General features: G+C 44.9%; 1 protein-coding gene across 4 annotated transcripts in view; it reads right to left on the bottom strand.

Annotated features, from left to right (window-relative positions):
- Positions 1-16382, bottom strand: part of SBF2 (SET binding factor 2) — a 2983421-nt gene that overhangs the window by 1351529 nt on the left and 1615510 nt on the right. For all 4 annotated transcript variants that reach the window (XM_069623660.1, XM_069623661.1, XM_069623662.1 and 1 more), the window contains exons 15-16: positions 13815-13924; positions 3770-3919 (exon numbers count right to left, since the gene is read on the bottom strand). In XM_069623660.1, the coding sequence (XP_069479761.1) occupies positions 3770-3919; positions 13815-13924 (260 nt within the window). The remainder of the gene's footprint in view (positions 1-3769; positions 3920-13814; positions 13925-16382) is intronic.

The following is a 16382-nucleotide window of genomic DNA, read 5'->3' as shown; positions in this document are numbered from 1 at the left end:
AGACCCTCTGCATCGTCCACAAAGTTTTCTGGGAACCAGTCCCGGACTAGATCTAACTCTCTCTCTTCCAAAACATCTTCCTTCCTGAGCGCTTCGCTCAGCCATCTCTAACTCTGAGGGTCAGACGCTTCTCCTGGCAGAGAGTGGGGGGTAGATCTCTCTCCTCTGCAGGTGCCTCCCTCTGGAATGCCTTCCCGGCCCCTCTCAAACTTGAGCTCAACCACATGAAGTTCCAGGCGCAGCTCAAGACCTTCCTTTTTACCTCTGCTTTTTCTCCCTCTCTCCCTTGCTGACCTACCAGCCTGCTGCGCTGACTGGTGCCTTGGTTACCCTAAGAATCTTACTGGGCACTAGGCTCCTCTGCACTGCCTCTGGGCCTACCGTGCACTTAGGGTCTGTAACTGTATCCCTACAGTCCCCTGCCTCCTTACACTTACCTTGAGACGCACTGCACTTGCTAAGCAATGCTGCCCTGATTGCACTTCCCCTTTCCATGTCACTTATCCCTTCCGTGATGCACTCTGCGCTATCGCTCTTGGACGATTTGAATGACACCAGGCCTAGTAAGATCGTTTGGTTTGTCCTCCCTTGTTTTGTCCCACCTAGAAACATTTGTCTACAGGCACGCTATAAAATCTCATCAGATCATAAAAATCTCAAAGTTGTTAAAACAATGGCTTTTGTTTGTTCTCAATAGTAACAGGGGTTTAAGCCCAGCGCTTAATGAACAATTATTATGCCATCAGACAATTTAATTTCTACTTTGCAGCTTGCCTACCCATTTAAGCAGGTGAAATGTGTTCTATTCAGCAAGTCTTGTATGTTCCATGAGCCAAACCTCACGTGGAATGTACAAGGAAGGGAATGGGAGGCAAGAGAGAGTTGGACGATGAGTAGAGGGCTGGAGGAACACATATATGTATTCAATACATCTACATTAAAGAAAACAGTTTTCCGCCCGTTACAACCAATGTCGGCCCTAACATTTGCGTGTCCCCTGGCGGAAAGTAAGTGTGGGGCACCCTCCAATTTTCACTTGTGGGGACGTCATAGGAAGGGACAAAACAGCTAGCAACTTAATTGAAAAAATCCAGATGTTCCTGGCTTGAGAGAACAGTTAGATTTTTGATTTTTGCTCTACTTTTTGCTTAAATATGTTCCCCCATTTTATGTTATTAACTTTATTGGTTATCAGTTATATTGGTGCAACTATTCCTCTTCTATGTTCTCCTATTACCCCAAGTAGGCCATGCCCCCAATCACCAACACCCCCCATCAGACATTTCCCCAACACAACTTGCACTCCGAAACCTCTCACTCTGCTAGTCATTCTGCACACTCACTTGCTCTGTCACACTGCCAAGTCACAACTCGCAGGCACCAGTCCCTGACACACTCCCAACTGTGCTCCCAACTCACACCTTACACTCTGTAGTTCCTCCTGCAATCTGAAGCCCTTCATTCTTTGTAGCACCTTGTGCATCTTGCATCCTTTCTCTCAATCTGCAGCTCACACCCTTTTTCCAGCCCACCGCTCCCCCCCCCCCTGCTTTCTGGCCTACAACTCCCCTCTCTGCTTTCTGGTCCACAAGTCCCCTGCTGGCCTGCCGCTCCCCCCCCCCTGCTTTCTTGCACATTGATCCTTCTGCTCCTCCTCTAGCCCACTGCACCCTCTCTGATGTCTTGCCCTCCCACTCTCCCCTCTGGCCCACCCCCATCCCTCTACATTCTTGGCCACCACTCCTCCTCTAGCCCACTGCACCCTCTCTGATGTCTTGCCCTCACACTCTCCCCTCTGGCCCACCCCATCCCTCTACATTCTTGGCCACCACACCTCCTCTGGCCCACTGCTCCCTCTACGATCCCCCCTCCCCCCCTCAGTGTCCTCGCTGCTTTCTTGCCCACTGTTCCCCATTGGCCAACTGCTCCCAGTCTGCTTTCTTTCCCACCGCTCGCCACCTGAGTGCAGCACCGCTCACACTATGGGCCCACCATTTCCTCTCTCGTTCTCATTTGCCCCATCATATTGTGACGTTATTTCATTTAAGAAAAGTCGAATTTTGTCAACAAAAATAAACATGTTTTATGTTTTAAAAAAAATGCCAATTAATGTTTTTAGCTATAAGCAGGGGGGTCTGAATATAGTACATTTAATATCAAAAGTCTACTTCTGCTCATTGCCGGAAAAGGGAAAAATGTACTGGGGGAACCCTCACATCTGTGGGGATGAGGGGCGTGGCCCCAGGCTAGGTCACGCAATACAGTATCTCTTCATAAAACCCAACCCTGCCGATTTGCATTAAAGAAAAGAGCATTATGGGAAAAGAAAAATGTCCACAATTTGAAACATGTCTTATAATGATTCAGTAAGAAACCATTTTGAGCGAATAATGGAAATTAGGCTCTGCAGTTTTGATTGGCCACACTACTAACCCTAAGAAAAAAAATGTCTGTACATGGTAGGACATATATCACAGTTTGGTCAGCTGCAACAAGTATATGAGGCTTTGGCTGTTTCTGTATTCAGTTTCCCTTGCTGAGTCTACTGAAAGTGTCTGTTGAAACGTGGGTTGCTCGTGCATCTGACAACTCAGCTTCCAGTGAGGATCCTAGTCTGAAGCCGAGTTATCACACGCACAAACAACCCGTGCTTCAACAAGCAGACTCATGTAACGCGGGTTGCACGTCTGTTCGATAATGTGCCTTCAGGGTAGATCCGTGAGTGTTGTGGGCAAGCCCCTGGGTCAGGGGACAGAGCGGACTTGGCAAGACTTGTCTTGCCAGAGCATCGTTGCATCTTCTTCTGGCCCCTTTCCTACGCTGCTTATGCTAGTGGCGGGAAAGACGCTTATTACCTTGGGGCTGAAGTCAAACTGTGTGGCACTAGCATAGGGCAGAGCAGGACACAGAAGGCACGCCCTGGGAGGAAGGCTGGGCAGCAAAGTGGCGAAATCAGCAGGTCAGCTCAGCTCGCCAAATGACTTAGGCAGGCAGCAACGTGCAGCAGGTCAGAGTTGGGATGGGCACAAGATCAGCGACCCCTTAAACAGCAGAGCTCAAAAGATAATAACCAAGTGACTAATTATTCCTGGCAAACAACAGCTTCATGAAGGTAGCAACTGCATTTCTCAGGCATTTTCTGTGAATGAAGTACTAATGATTTTTATTTACAGTGGTCTTACCTTCAGAATGGAATACTAAGCATAGACTGTCTGTGACTGAGGGGGCGAAGGGTTGGTGCTTAACTGCTTGAATGGAGAGGGGTAGGTGGGCGCGAGCACCGGAGATGAGTTTCCTGAATGGAGGGAGATGTGCTGGCAGGGGGTTCTGATGCATTCAGAGATGTGACGGCTGGGCCCCGTGATGATCGCGGAGATGTGACAGCGGGGAGCCTGTGATGCATTATAAAGGTGAAAGTGCACTCTTTTGAGGTCAGCTGGAGCCTGCTGAAAGGTGCTTTTGGAAGTGATTGCATGCACATTCAGATTGAAGTGCACGTGGTTCAGATGCCCGCAGCGCCCTGTGTCACCGCATACACTGCCCATGTCTCGGGCCGACTGTGCTTACAACAAAATGGTACACGACTGATTATCACGTGTAACTGAAGCAATGTAGACATCAATTGAAGAAAGATGGGTTACCTGTGTTGGGTGACAGCGATTTCTGTACTCACAAAGGCTTCCGGTTTATGAAAACGCAAAAATCTGGTCAAGCAGCCATACAAATGAAACATGCAGTAATCATCGTGCATGGGGTACCAGACAAATACCTGCAAAGTGCAGTTCAGCATGCGCACAATGTAGTCAAACTGCCGGTGGTCCAGGATGGCCCGGTTCTGCTGAACATGCAAGCGCAGCTCTTGGGTCAGGCAGTGGCGGGCGGCTTTCCCTTTGAGGGCTCGGAGTGCAGCAGGAAGAGTCTAGAGAGAGGGAAAACAGACTATTCAGATTACAACACACACACGGCTTTTTATGAAGGAGGTGCTGCTAGATGTTCATTGGAATAAAAAGGGAATCTTATTTCTGCTGCTATGTTTAGTCCACTCATGTTAACACCTCTTGGACCGCCAAGATAATTCGTTGTGCCTCCCCCGCCCTGGAAAAAGGTGTGATGTGCACAAATGTAAACAACACAATCAAAAAACGACTATTTCACTTGTGCAAGTGCAATGGGCACGCACAACATCCCATCTGCACAAGTGGACTTTTCTTATAGGGGAACTGTCATGAAATATTTTATTTTAAAACAATTAAGTAATGAAACAGCGCCTCAAGTCAGCCCTCACTTGGCTCTTGGGGGATGACATCGTTCCTAATGCCTTGCACGGTGCTACAGGTCCTGTAACAAAGCGTAACTGATGGACTCCACTGATCAATCCAGGACATGTTCTACGACAATGAGGCAATGGCTGCTGTTGCATTGTTTCAATAACGGACCTGACTGTATGAAACACTTTTCAACTCGAAATGCAATGAGAATTCTGAAAAGGACTAAACCACATGCAATATCATGAATGCCATTTTGACCCTCTTTCCTTCTTTCTATTCTTTTTTCTTCTCTTTTCGTTTTATTTCCCTTTCCTTTAACTAGTTTGTTCTTTTTTTATTTCATCAATCCTTTCTTTTTTATCTTTCCTTGATTCCATCTTCCCATGTCCTTCTAGCGTTTATCCTTTCTTTTTCTTTCCTCCTTTCTGTGTTCTTCATGTAATCCTTTGCCCTTCATTCAATCTGGTAATCGCTCTTCACTTCTATCTATCGGTTTTTCATTCTTTCTTTCCATCTTTCCTACTTCATTCCACCTTTCCTTCTTTACTTTGTTCCATCAACCGATCTTTGATTCACTTTTCTTCCTATTTTTCCATCTTTCTTTAATCTCTTTTCTCCCATTCTTTCCCAAGGACGTCATTTCATCAAAATGACAGGGGTAGTGGAAGTGACGTCACATGACCCTTGACCTCTGATATCACAGGTAGATATGTCATTTGACCCCATCCCAAAGTGACATCACAGGAAGTGGTTACGATATCGCTGTAATGTGATATACATTTCATACAAGAATGGATCACCACATGTATCATTAATATCAGTGTGTATAGGACCATATTATCAAATTACTGTGGATGCAAGCAGACATCCAAAGCCAAAGGATAATGATGTGTTATTATATAGCACTTACGCTTAAGCGTTTTATATAGAACCAATATACATACAATATCACCCAACCTGTGTTAGCACTCATTTATCAACCTCAGAAGGATGAAAGGCTTAGTTGGCCTTGCCGGGATTCGGACCTGCAACCTGCAGATCACACACGCATCGCAGCAGCGAGTGCTCAGCGCACTGAGCTACCTTACCGGCAATGTAAAATGAGCAATTACATGTCTGAACATTCTAACAAATTAACAAGGGGGGTCCTGGGAGTCCTGCCAGACATTAGTCCTGGTTACGAGAGACTTACCCAGAGTCTTTAGCTCACTATCTTTCACAGAGAAGAAATATCCCAAACATATCAGTCTTTGTCCTGCCCTGGGCAGTCCAGCACCGAAATGCTAGGCAATTCTCCTCTGAACAAGAGTACCAACAGCATCCCCAGACACGTGTTTTGGTCTGGTTGAACCTCATCAGTAGGGTGTAGCTGTGCCTCTCCAAGAATAGGGAGCAAGGGGTCCATGTCTATATTCCCCATGTAACTTAGGGTGAGGCCCAAAATCACATAAATATGCAAATTAACAAGGGGGGTCCTGGGAGTCCCTCTGCCAGACATTAGTCCTGGTTATGAGAGACTTCTAAGTAACTTTGGATCTGGCTGTCAATGGCCAGCTATCTCAGGGGCTACGAGTCTCTCGGGGTACGAAACTGGGCTGCCCGCTCTCTCCGCTTATCTATGCTATTCACCGGGAACCCTTACTCGCCCGACTTAGAGATGCTCCAAATGTCAAGGGTATTAGTTTTGGGGGGCAGGAACATAAGATGGTCCCTTCTGCAGACAACCTGTTGTTGGCGATTACGTCACCGAAGACAACTGGTAGGGAGTTGGGGGGAGTACAGCAGGATGGCTGGCTTGAAGATCAATGGCAACAAATCCGAATTTCTCAACCTGACCGTGCAGGGGGTAGGGGGAGGGGACCAAAGAAGAAATGCCATTATGTGTGGGCTGCTGGTAATGTGCGGGTCCATGGGGGATTTATACAGGGCCAATTATTTATCTCTATTGGAGAGGCTCCTAGCAATTTCATGACTGGGGAGAATAAGCACCCTGAAGCAGTTGCGATATATGTAATTTATCCCCCACCATTAGATCTGCCATTCTTCCTTTTAGATTAAATCTTTTCCCAACTCGTGATCTTATGGCCGCAAGAAAGTTATTGCAGGTCCATGAGAATATGTGTTGTTATAGCAAGAATCCAAATTATAAAGAAACATTAGAACATCTAATCATCAGCTGTCCAGCACTGTTACGAGAAAGACAAACATTTTGCGCAACATTATGTATCTGTAGGATCATTATGTCCAAAACTATGATGGCAAATGCTTTTATGTACCACATTAATTAGTATTAGAATAGCAACGATTGGATTTTTGTCTGCTTTAGCGTTGTATGAATAAATGCCACCACAGATTGAGCGTAGACTATTAATTGCGGACCTTATATCTTGACGCATCTATTGGTATGAGCGCTGATGTCGCCCGATAATTTTTGAGCTCCATAAATCATACTAAGAATCAAATTGACACCATTAACATTGTGGTAATAGAAATGAAGCTAGTCATGGTTATGGCCTACACTCAATTGTGTTTTAGTATGGCTTCTCTTTCATTTCTCTTGTATTGTTCACTTTGCACGGACCAATTTTCTTTTTTCTGTACAGAAATTCGAATTCAATTGTTTTATGATCACCTTATGAAATGTGTGTATTGCCTTGGAATGATTTCATTACATTTTCCTTTTAAATGTTTTAATGGTCGAAATTTGGTGTAAAATGAATGTTTAAAATTGAAAAGTTGATTAAATCAGCTAATAAAAAAATATACATGTAATTTATAACGGGCCTGTACACAAGTGTTTCTTGTGATGATCCTCCCCAAGGTCCTCTATTTTTCAAGCTCTTCCTGCAAGGGTCTCAAGGCCTTTTTTTAAGGATCTCAAGAAGCAATATTTATTTGGAACAACAAAACACCAAGGGCCTGATTCACAGAAGTGTTTTATAATGGTGCAACCCTAAATGCTCTGTGAATCAGGTCCAAGAGTGTCCATGAGGATACTGATGACACCCATTCAAATAGGAGGTCTGGGGGCACCAAACCTCTACCTCTATTATTTGGCGGCCCAGATAAGGGTTGTTCGGGAATGGTTTCAAGGTGACCCGGGCAAGATATGAAGGGGTGTGGTGGGGAGACCCCTACATCAAGTACTCTGGTGCTCCAAGGTGGAAAGACGCAAGAACATGTTTTACTAAAAAGTTTATGATCAAAATGTAACTGCACACTTAAATGTGAACAATGCTATTGTACAGCATGTATCTATACTATATCTGTAACTGTAAACTTACCTCATAACCAAGTCTCTGTAATGCAACCGTAGTCTTAAGTTCAAGCACCCAGATGCCTGAGGGTTAGGCGCGCTATATAAATTTAATAAATAAGCATATATATATACACGAGTAAGATTATCGCTCTGGTAGGGGAGGTGGGTGAGTCTCTGGCTCGTCTGGTGGGCCTGACAACCTTCCCTTCCCCACTGATGGCAATTTATTCGAAATCCAAAACTTACCCCAGGCTGGGAGGCTGGGCCCCCTTTGTTAAGTGGGAGATGGCGAGGTGCTGTATGCTGCGGGACTTTGTCGAGGGACAGGACGTCAAAACGTATCTATACTGTAAACAACACTTCACTCTGAGAGAAGGAGAGAGTTTCAGATACTTTCAACTTCGCCATTGGATAAAAAAAATCCCAAGGTCTTGCAGGTCGCCACCAGGGATTTCACCATCTTCGAAAAATACGCAATGAGTAGTACCGGAGATTCCCACATGGCAGTAGATCTCTAAAAGATATTTTCCAATTGAGATGGCCATACATGAAATGCTGGGAGGACGTCCTAGGACATGAAATGGAGGGGCAACGAGGGGCACGCCTGGAGGGAGGATATTCCCAAACTGACCAGGGAGGTGCAAGTTATGGAAATGTGGATTAAGGTCATGGCGCAGCGGTACCTCACCCCTGTAAGCCTACATAAACATTACCCATAGGTTTCCATTAGGTGGTGGAGAGGGTGTGACTCACCGGGAACCTGGGCGTACGATGGGCGTATATGGTGGTCTTGTGGGAAGCTGCTGCCCTTTTGGGACTATGTACGAACTGCTATGTCAGGCATTTTGGTATACATGCCTAAAAGGACATTGGCAAGGCCATGCTAGGAATGAGGGACTTTTTGGAGACTTTACCCACTAAAGCTCAGAGGAAGGCCTATATGATCCTTACCATAGCAGCATTATTACTTGTGGCACATAAATGGAAGAGCAGGGCTGCGCTCACTGAAAAGGAATGGTTGTCCAAGATCTGGAACTTTGTTGCCCTGCAGCGAGTGACATATTCTGTGCTGGGAGATCTGCACAAACGTGGGGCATATTGGGATGTGGTCCTATCCTTTCTTCGCAGTGACTCGCGGGGACTCCTCTGCCCACAAAGGCTTTGGGTGTTGGATCTGGTTTGAAGTTGGGAGGGGAGCCTTTTGAGGGTGAAATCAGCTGTGCTTTCTGTGTATGGGCAGGGTAGGTGAGGGTTGGGGGCAGTTGTTATACGCTGTTGAAAATGCTAATAAAAATACTTTAAAAAAAGAAAGGGCGTGGTTGTAGAGTGAAAAACTGAGCTTCATTCAGACGTAATACTTAAAAGCCTTCATCTTATCCCCAGTTGGAAGAGTTTGAAGATTTTGCTACCAGTCGTAGGAAGGGCTGCTACAAGATTGCTCTTATCTGAGTTTTAAAGGACAAGAGGCAAGGTTATGTTCCTTTCCAGAAGCAAGATTGGCCAAGAGTTCAGTTCCATTTATCAGTTTTTCGAAGACATCCTCCAATGGAAAACTGCAGTCATGATAACCACAGGAAGTGGAAAGAAGAAAAGAAAGTGGGAAAGAGAAAGGAAATAACGGGAGAAAAAGAATGAAAAAAAGAGAAAGAAAAAATGAATTGGTGGATGTAATTAAATAACGTTAAAAAGGAAAAGAACTGGATAGATGAAAGGGAGGAAAACCATTGGTAGTTGCATTTAAACAAAGATTCAGAATTAAAGAATGACAAAGAAGGATGGGTGAAGGAAAGAAAGAATGATAAAAGATGGGAAGGATGGGAGGTTAAAAGAAATTAAAGAAAGATGAAGTGAAGTAAGGACTAAGATTAAAAGAATGACAGAAGGGAGGAAGGACAGTTGGAATGAAGGGAAGCGTGGAAGGATATATAAGGAACACTATAAAAGGAACGAAGGAAGTAAAGACACAAAGAATTAAGGAAATGTAAAACGAATTAAGTATGGAAAGAAAAAAAGAAAGGTAACAATATGTTACCGATAGTCAAGTCAATCATTGATGCCTGTAACAGCAGTTACTGCATCCTAATGATGTAGACATTGTCATGTACTCAGCAACAGGGTCCAATGCACCATGCAAGGCAGTGGGAAAGATGGCAGCCCCCAGGAGCAAACCAAAGGACTCATTTCTGGGGCTATTTAAAAATGTTTTTTTTTTATATTTGTGTCAGTGTTCTCCAATGTGCTGGCAATTAGTTGCATTGCTGGCAATTAGTTGCATGTTTTAAAATACAATGCTTTGTGGTAGCTCCTCTTTAAGGACTGTCATGGAAAGCTAGGCAAAGGCAATACAAACGTAAATTCCATGAACACGAACACACATTGTCTAATGAAAAATGTCCTTTCCCCCACACCTATATGCTCACCCAATTTACAACAGCAATGATCCAAGCACAAGTGAACGATGAATTAACTGTGGAAACATTATCAGCGTGCAAAGGGACACGAGAATTCACGACAGGAGTAAGCATAGGTAGCACATGGTTCGTTGTGAATACCGTGTCTCGATGTAATTTAGGAATAAACAGTGGCATATTAAACTGGTAAAATAGCTCAGCGGTTGAGCGATCGCTGCTGTGATGTGTGCCTGATATGCAAGTCAGAGATACGAATCCCGGCAAAGCCAACTCAGCCTTTCCAACTTCATTTGGGTGACAATTGTACGTAAACAGGTTCTATGTACAACGTTGTATGCTTTAAAATAACACATCTTTATCATTATATAATGAGAAACTCTTGTGTATGTATAGGCGCGTTATAAATGCCATATCATATATCAAAACGTATGCACGTGAATCCCCACCTCTGAGACACAGCCCAATTAACAGAGTCATTTCAGTAATCTTTTAGCAGATTAAAATTAAAACTTTTGCCCAAATGAAATGTTGTGTAGCTCTGCATGTTTAGTAGAGAAAAAGACTCCCTTGATAACAGCAAAGATTTTTGGAGCTACAAGTCCCAAAACAGGAATTACCGCGCTGGATAGTTCTCCTGTGTAGAAGTACCGAAGCAAGGATGCTAATGATAGCATAGTTATGGCATGTCATACGGGTAGACTTTACAAATAATAACCCAGCCAAACACGTCCATGCAGCTATCCACTATAGGGAGAGCTGCAGCAAACTGCATCAAACTGGTCAAAATGGGACTCCCGTTAGGTTACTAGGCTATTATACTGCAGCCGATCAGCACGATAGCAGTTTCAGATGACCTGGGCTTCCCTCCGAGTGTCCGGACCTTAGCCTGCTGGAGCAAAGGACATGAGCATGCTGAAGAAAAGAGGATGAGAAAGTGGGAAATGCAAGCTGCAAACAAATAGAGGGACGAATGCTTTGCGATAGCGTGGGTTCATGACAGTCCTGTTAGGTGGACCATGCTTCTGCAAAAGGGAGGACAGGATGCACCCTTGTTAGGCAGAAACCTGTGCAGTTCCCTCTGGGACCACTGCAAAAGATTTAGGACTACAGGTGTTTGGCAGTAAACCCACTTGGTAGCAGTCTGTACCACACAGATTCACTTGGTAGCTGTGGCTGAGCAGTCAGACTTCCCTCAAGAAGAGTTAGGCAGTATACAGAGTATTCACAATAGGTCAAGAGCACACAATAGAACAAGTAAACACTGACCAGGGCTTGGTGTAAAAGCGATATTATTATTTATTAAAAACATCTAGAAAAACACACAGGCACTAATAATAAGCAATTCAGAAACACGGTCACTAAAAGATATACACTCTCTTAAAAGAATATTAGACAAGTCTTAAGCAAAGCCCCACTTATTTTCAGACAGCGGTGAGCGCTTAACGTAGATGGCACTCTAATAGTTGGTTTTAAAAAGGGAGAGAAAAGCAGAGAACAAATTGAAACAGATCCCAACACTTTTTCACGAACACAACAAGAGAGGAAGGCAAAGTAAAACCGTGAAGTTAGAGTTCAAGAGGCCGGATCCACTTTCAGAGGATCCAAACAAAATGTGTCCAAGGTCACACGGTTGCAGTGCACAAAAGTCTTGTAAGGGTTCAAAAAAGAGTTGGACCACAGAAAGGGACCAGTTAGAGGGTCAAGGCGGCCAACCCAGTCCAGAAGGTTAAGGAGTTATTATTACCTTCTAGCAATCTTTAGAAAGGGAGGCCTGGCAGACACGGTACCTTAAAGTAGTGAGAACGCTCCAGCAGGGGCAGTTGTTCCTGGCAGCGGATGCAAGTCGGTGCTTCGTCCGGGGGAAGAGAGGATCTCGTCGGGGAGGAAGACAGGAGTCCGTTGCACTGCCAGGGAAGAAACCAGCCGCAGAGTTTCTCAGGTACAAGGAGCGGTACGTTGATTCGCGGTTCAGTGGTGAGTGGCTATCTGGCTGCCGGGGTGCTTGGCACGGGCAGTTCGACCACAAACCGGGCTGGGGTGCGAAGAAAGAAAGGTAAACTGGTTGTGCCCACCAGTCAGGGGAAGAAGCCTCTCCAGCCGGGAGATCTTCTCTGTCGTCGGGAAGTGGTGAGATGGTTCTGCAGGGCTCCACCGGTGGTGTCGCCGTGGTAGGTCGGGTCAGCTTCTCCCTCGTCGGATTCTCAGGTCCTGTGGCGACTTCTGAAGTTCCAGTCCCCAAAGCCCTGCTTTTATGCAGCATACCCACATTAACTCAGCCTAGCTGTCAATTAAACATGCTAAGTGGTTGGGCCAATCACACAAGAGTGCGACCTGAGTTACCAGGGTAACTCGGTCCAGGGTGCCTAAACCCCCTCCCGCACCCCCTGTGGTACCCAGACAGAGTGGCACCACTTTTGGAGGCTTCTGTGGAGAAGCCCGCCAAAAAGTGGAACAAAGGGCTCGACTTGGGTTGGAGTCACAGAAGAGAACACAGACGCCATTTTAGAATCGAGTCTTGGCAAAAAATACCAACCGGAGAATGAATATTAATTAAATAAACCGGCGGTATGTTCGAGGCTATGAGAATTAAATAATTAAAGTTGGTAGCCTCGAACAATGGGAAAATCCCATAGGAGAATATTCGCGGTCGAATATAAAAAGTAGTTTCCACTGCCACCAGCCAAAACTCGATCAGGGGGTACGGAGCCGTGCACCCTCGACTAACGGACCCCAGGGCAATCGAATTGCCCCGACCAGTACGTCCACAATATGATGGTTTGTACTGGTTTCTGTTAATAATTTGGGACTAGTAAAGCCAATGGTGACTTTACATGCCCTGGGAGACAGTAGTCAGTCCCAGGGTATGGAGTCTAGGGTGGGGGGTCACTATGACGCCCCTGTGTTACTGCACGGAGGGTGCTGTGTAACACACATAGTAAAAACACATGAGACCCTATGGAGTAAAGGACGCCATAGCCCATAAAACACATTACCAGTCAAAGGAATACCATTATCTTGTCCAAGAGTGGGAGAAAAAGAGTCTCACTCTTGGCAGGAGGAAAAAAACAAACTCCAGAAATCCAGCAAAGCTGCTGGGGGACTCACTAGGTTAGGAAATTCAGCCTAAAGAGAGAATTCTCCCAACAACCCTTCAGTGTTGTGACAATTGGGCTGTGTTTCCGAGGCAGATTTAGAAAATAGTAACATACCACACAATGTAAAGATGGATGCATGAGGGGCTGGAGAATTATCACTATTGCAATGCAGAATACATAATATCAACACATTAGTATAATCCACCTGCTGCCAGATAGTGATCATTCCGAGCCATGACCAGGTCTACTTTCTAACATTCAGTCTAGCTTGCACCAATACTAAAGTGTCATTTCACATGCTACCAAATACATCCACGGCTTTATGGTGGCACTCGCCATCGCAGACTATGGACCTATTCGCTACAACTGAGGATGCAGCAGCAGGAATACCCACCCCATTTTAGTCCAAGCTTTGACATATAGATTTACTAAATAACCCAGTGCTTTCAATGCCACAGCAATTCCAAGTAGCAGGAAAAGCCCATTCGCTATAAGAGGAAGACGACACGAAACATACATTAACACACATTATCTACATAACTAACACACGCTACAACCATGCATCACTGTTTTTAACCTCAGGCAATGTCTTGATTCAGGGGTGAAAACTGGTGTTAAAGGCCATGCCTGGGAAGATGTATAGTTTGAAAGGTGACATGGACCTCTAAAAATGTAAGTTATACAGAATGTCATGGTTTGCATAGGTATTAATAGAACATTAAAAATGTGATCATGTGACTTGGATCGAGTACAGATTTGGTACAAAATACAAATGGATTACCTTTTCTGTCTCCAACATTTTATTTTCAAATATGTGCGTGATGCAGCTTCTGACAACTTCCAGTCTCCGAGCACTGTTGAAAACTGAATTTGCTTTGTCCATTATGGAAACTGCCAAGGAAAACAAAGAACATGCCATGTGAAATGCACCCTTTTTTCTGTTCTATGCCTCATCTTCACACATTACAGCAACAGTGTTTTGCATTGGTTGGTAAAACCTTAGATGGCCAACAGTAAAATCCTTTAGTTATTCAGCCCGTGCTCTTTCATAATATGTATGAGAAGAGTGTATATGGGTTTTCAGTACAGATTATTCGTGTTATGGTCACTCTAAAAACTGGACTCGATTTTGCTATTGGACGGTTTGCCCTGAAAAAAGTCCACATCAGAACGTATTCCAAATAGCTTGATTTACTGAATGCATAGGTTTCAAATGGTTCTGCCTAAAATCAGGATATTATTTGTCACTACTTGAGCAAAAAAGTGGTTTCAGTACGTTTGCATACTTGCAACGTATGCAAACTCCTGCCAGAGTCCATAATCTATAAGTGCATACTAAGCAGTGCCCAGTCTTTGACCCGACACCACTTTGCATCCCAATATGATTCATGCTACAACTACAAACTACAGATGAAAATTTGACCACACAATCCAGACACAGACAGAATACCTTCAATCAACAGTCACAAAAGATCCGATTATCTAAACCCAATGGTGCAACTACAATACTGCTGCCTGCAAAAAAACAGCATCACCAACAGTTGACACTAATGTGGAAGTCAAATAAAGTTAAGACCTGAAAGATGATGAACCATTTAGCCAATATGCCCTGAGACTGCAGGCCATTACCGCATAAGAGAATGCCCCTGGAGTCCATAGTTACCGGCCTGAGTGTTGCGAGGGCCTTAACGAAGGCCCCGAGGGCATTACCTTATGCAGTAATGATCCACAGTCGTGAAGCATATTGCCATTAGTACCCTGGCCTGTTAGACTGGGGTACTAATGTTTTTTTCCCCAGCTGCGAGACGTGTTACGGTTCGCAGCCGGAAAAGAAAATGTAAAAAATGGCCGCTACGGACAGAAAACAGTCCATTTTCTCGTTCCGTGGCGGTGGCCACCATGGAAGGGGAGAAGGCACTACGTGTAGTCGCTTCTCCCTTTCCATGGCGGCCATTGAAGTGAATTGAAAAAAAAGGTAAACAAACAAAATAGCCGCCATGGAAAACGGAGAAGGGACTACACATAGTGCCTTCTCCCCTTCCATGGTGGCCATTTTATTTCTTTACCTTTTTTTACCGTTGCGTGCTTGGGCTTACCATGTGGTAAGGCTCGGAATGTAGCCAATCACAGGTAAGTCTTTTTCTTTTCCACACCGGGTACTAATCAATAAAAACAGTCTAAATCAAGGCAAACAACTAAGGGAAGAAGAGCTGCGAATAGCCGACATTTCAGAGGAAACTGCTTTACAGAAAAAGCAAGTGTTGTGGGGGAATGGGAGAGGGAAGGGGAGTTCAGAAGGCCATCATGGGTTTGGGGGGTGCAGGCACACAGAAGGGGGCACTTGTTGAGGGCCTGGGTGGGCAGGGAAGCATATTTGGGTTTTGCAGTTTTTCCCGATAACCCTGGGTATGAAGACTACAGATAACCGAGGGTTTTTAAAAATAGATATTTATACAGCTACAGTGAAGTCAGGGATAAAAAAAAAATCACTGGCCATGGTCTTGGAACCAACCCAGCTTAGCTTAGCTTATTGCTTCCATGTTTCCTAATAAATAAGCACAAGTTACAAGACCGCTTAGAGCAATATGGCCTGGTGGGGGCCAGCCCCTTCCTCGCTTTAAAGCTAAACTGGGTTGGTCCCAGTTATTAAATGGTTACACTCGGTTGCACCTTAACTTTGCGCCTCCTACTGTGCAGCCTATAACCACAATAACATCACAGATGACATCACTGATTACATCTGTGATGGCATCAAACTTAATATCTTTCATGACTTTGCTAATAAAAGCTTTGATTAACTAAATAACAATTTAGGCCTGTGTCCTTTGCCATGATTTAGGCTGTGGACACTGTGCATGGCCAAGGCCAGGCTAGAGGCTGTTTAGTGTTGTACAATATATAGTAGGCATGGGCAAAGGCTGTAGCCACTGGCCAGGGTTAAGGCCATATATAATGGCCCCTTAATGTGTTACAATATACAGTGGGCACAGCCACAGGTTGGGACCACTGCCTATAGCCGGAGGCCATGGCTAGTGTCCGGTGAGTGCTGTAAAATATACAGTGGACATGGCTGAAGGCCATGGCTAGGAGTCCGTTAGTGATTGAAAATATACAGTAAGCACGGCCCAAGGCGTACACACTAGCCATGGCTGAAGGCCATTGCTACTGCCCCTTAATACGTTACAATATACTGGGGGGATGTCCAAAGGGCGTGAGCACTGGCAATGGCAAGTGGCTGGTTAGTTTTGTAAAATATACAGGGGGCATGGCTAAAGGCCGTAGCCACTGGTCATGGATGAAGGCCAAGGCTAGTTGCCCCCTAATGTGGTGAAAAATAGAGTGGGCATGG

The sequence above is a fragment of the Ambystoma mexicanum genome, chromosome 11, assembly GCF_040938575.1.
Source record: "Ambystoma mexicanum isolate Mex_15411 chromosome 11, UKY_AmexF1_1, whole genome shotgun sequence".
In the NCBI taxonomy this organism is placed as follows: domain Eukaryota; kingdom Metazoa; phylum Chordata; class Amphibia; order Caudata; family Ambystomatidae; genus Ambystoma; species Ambystoma mexicanum.
This window is presented reverse-complemented; position numbering and strand designations above follow the sequence as displayed.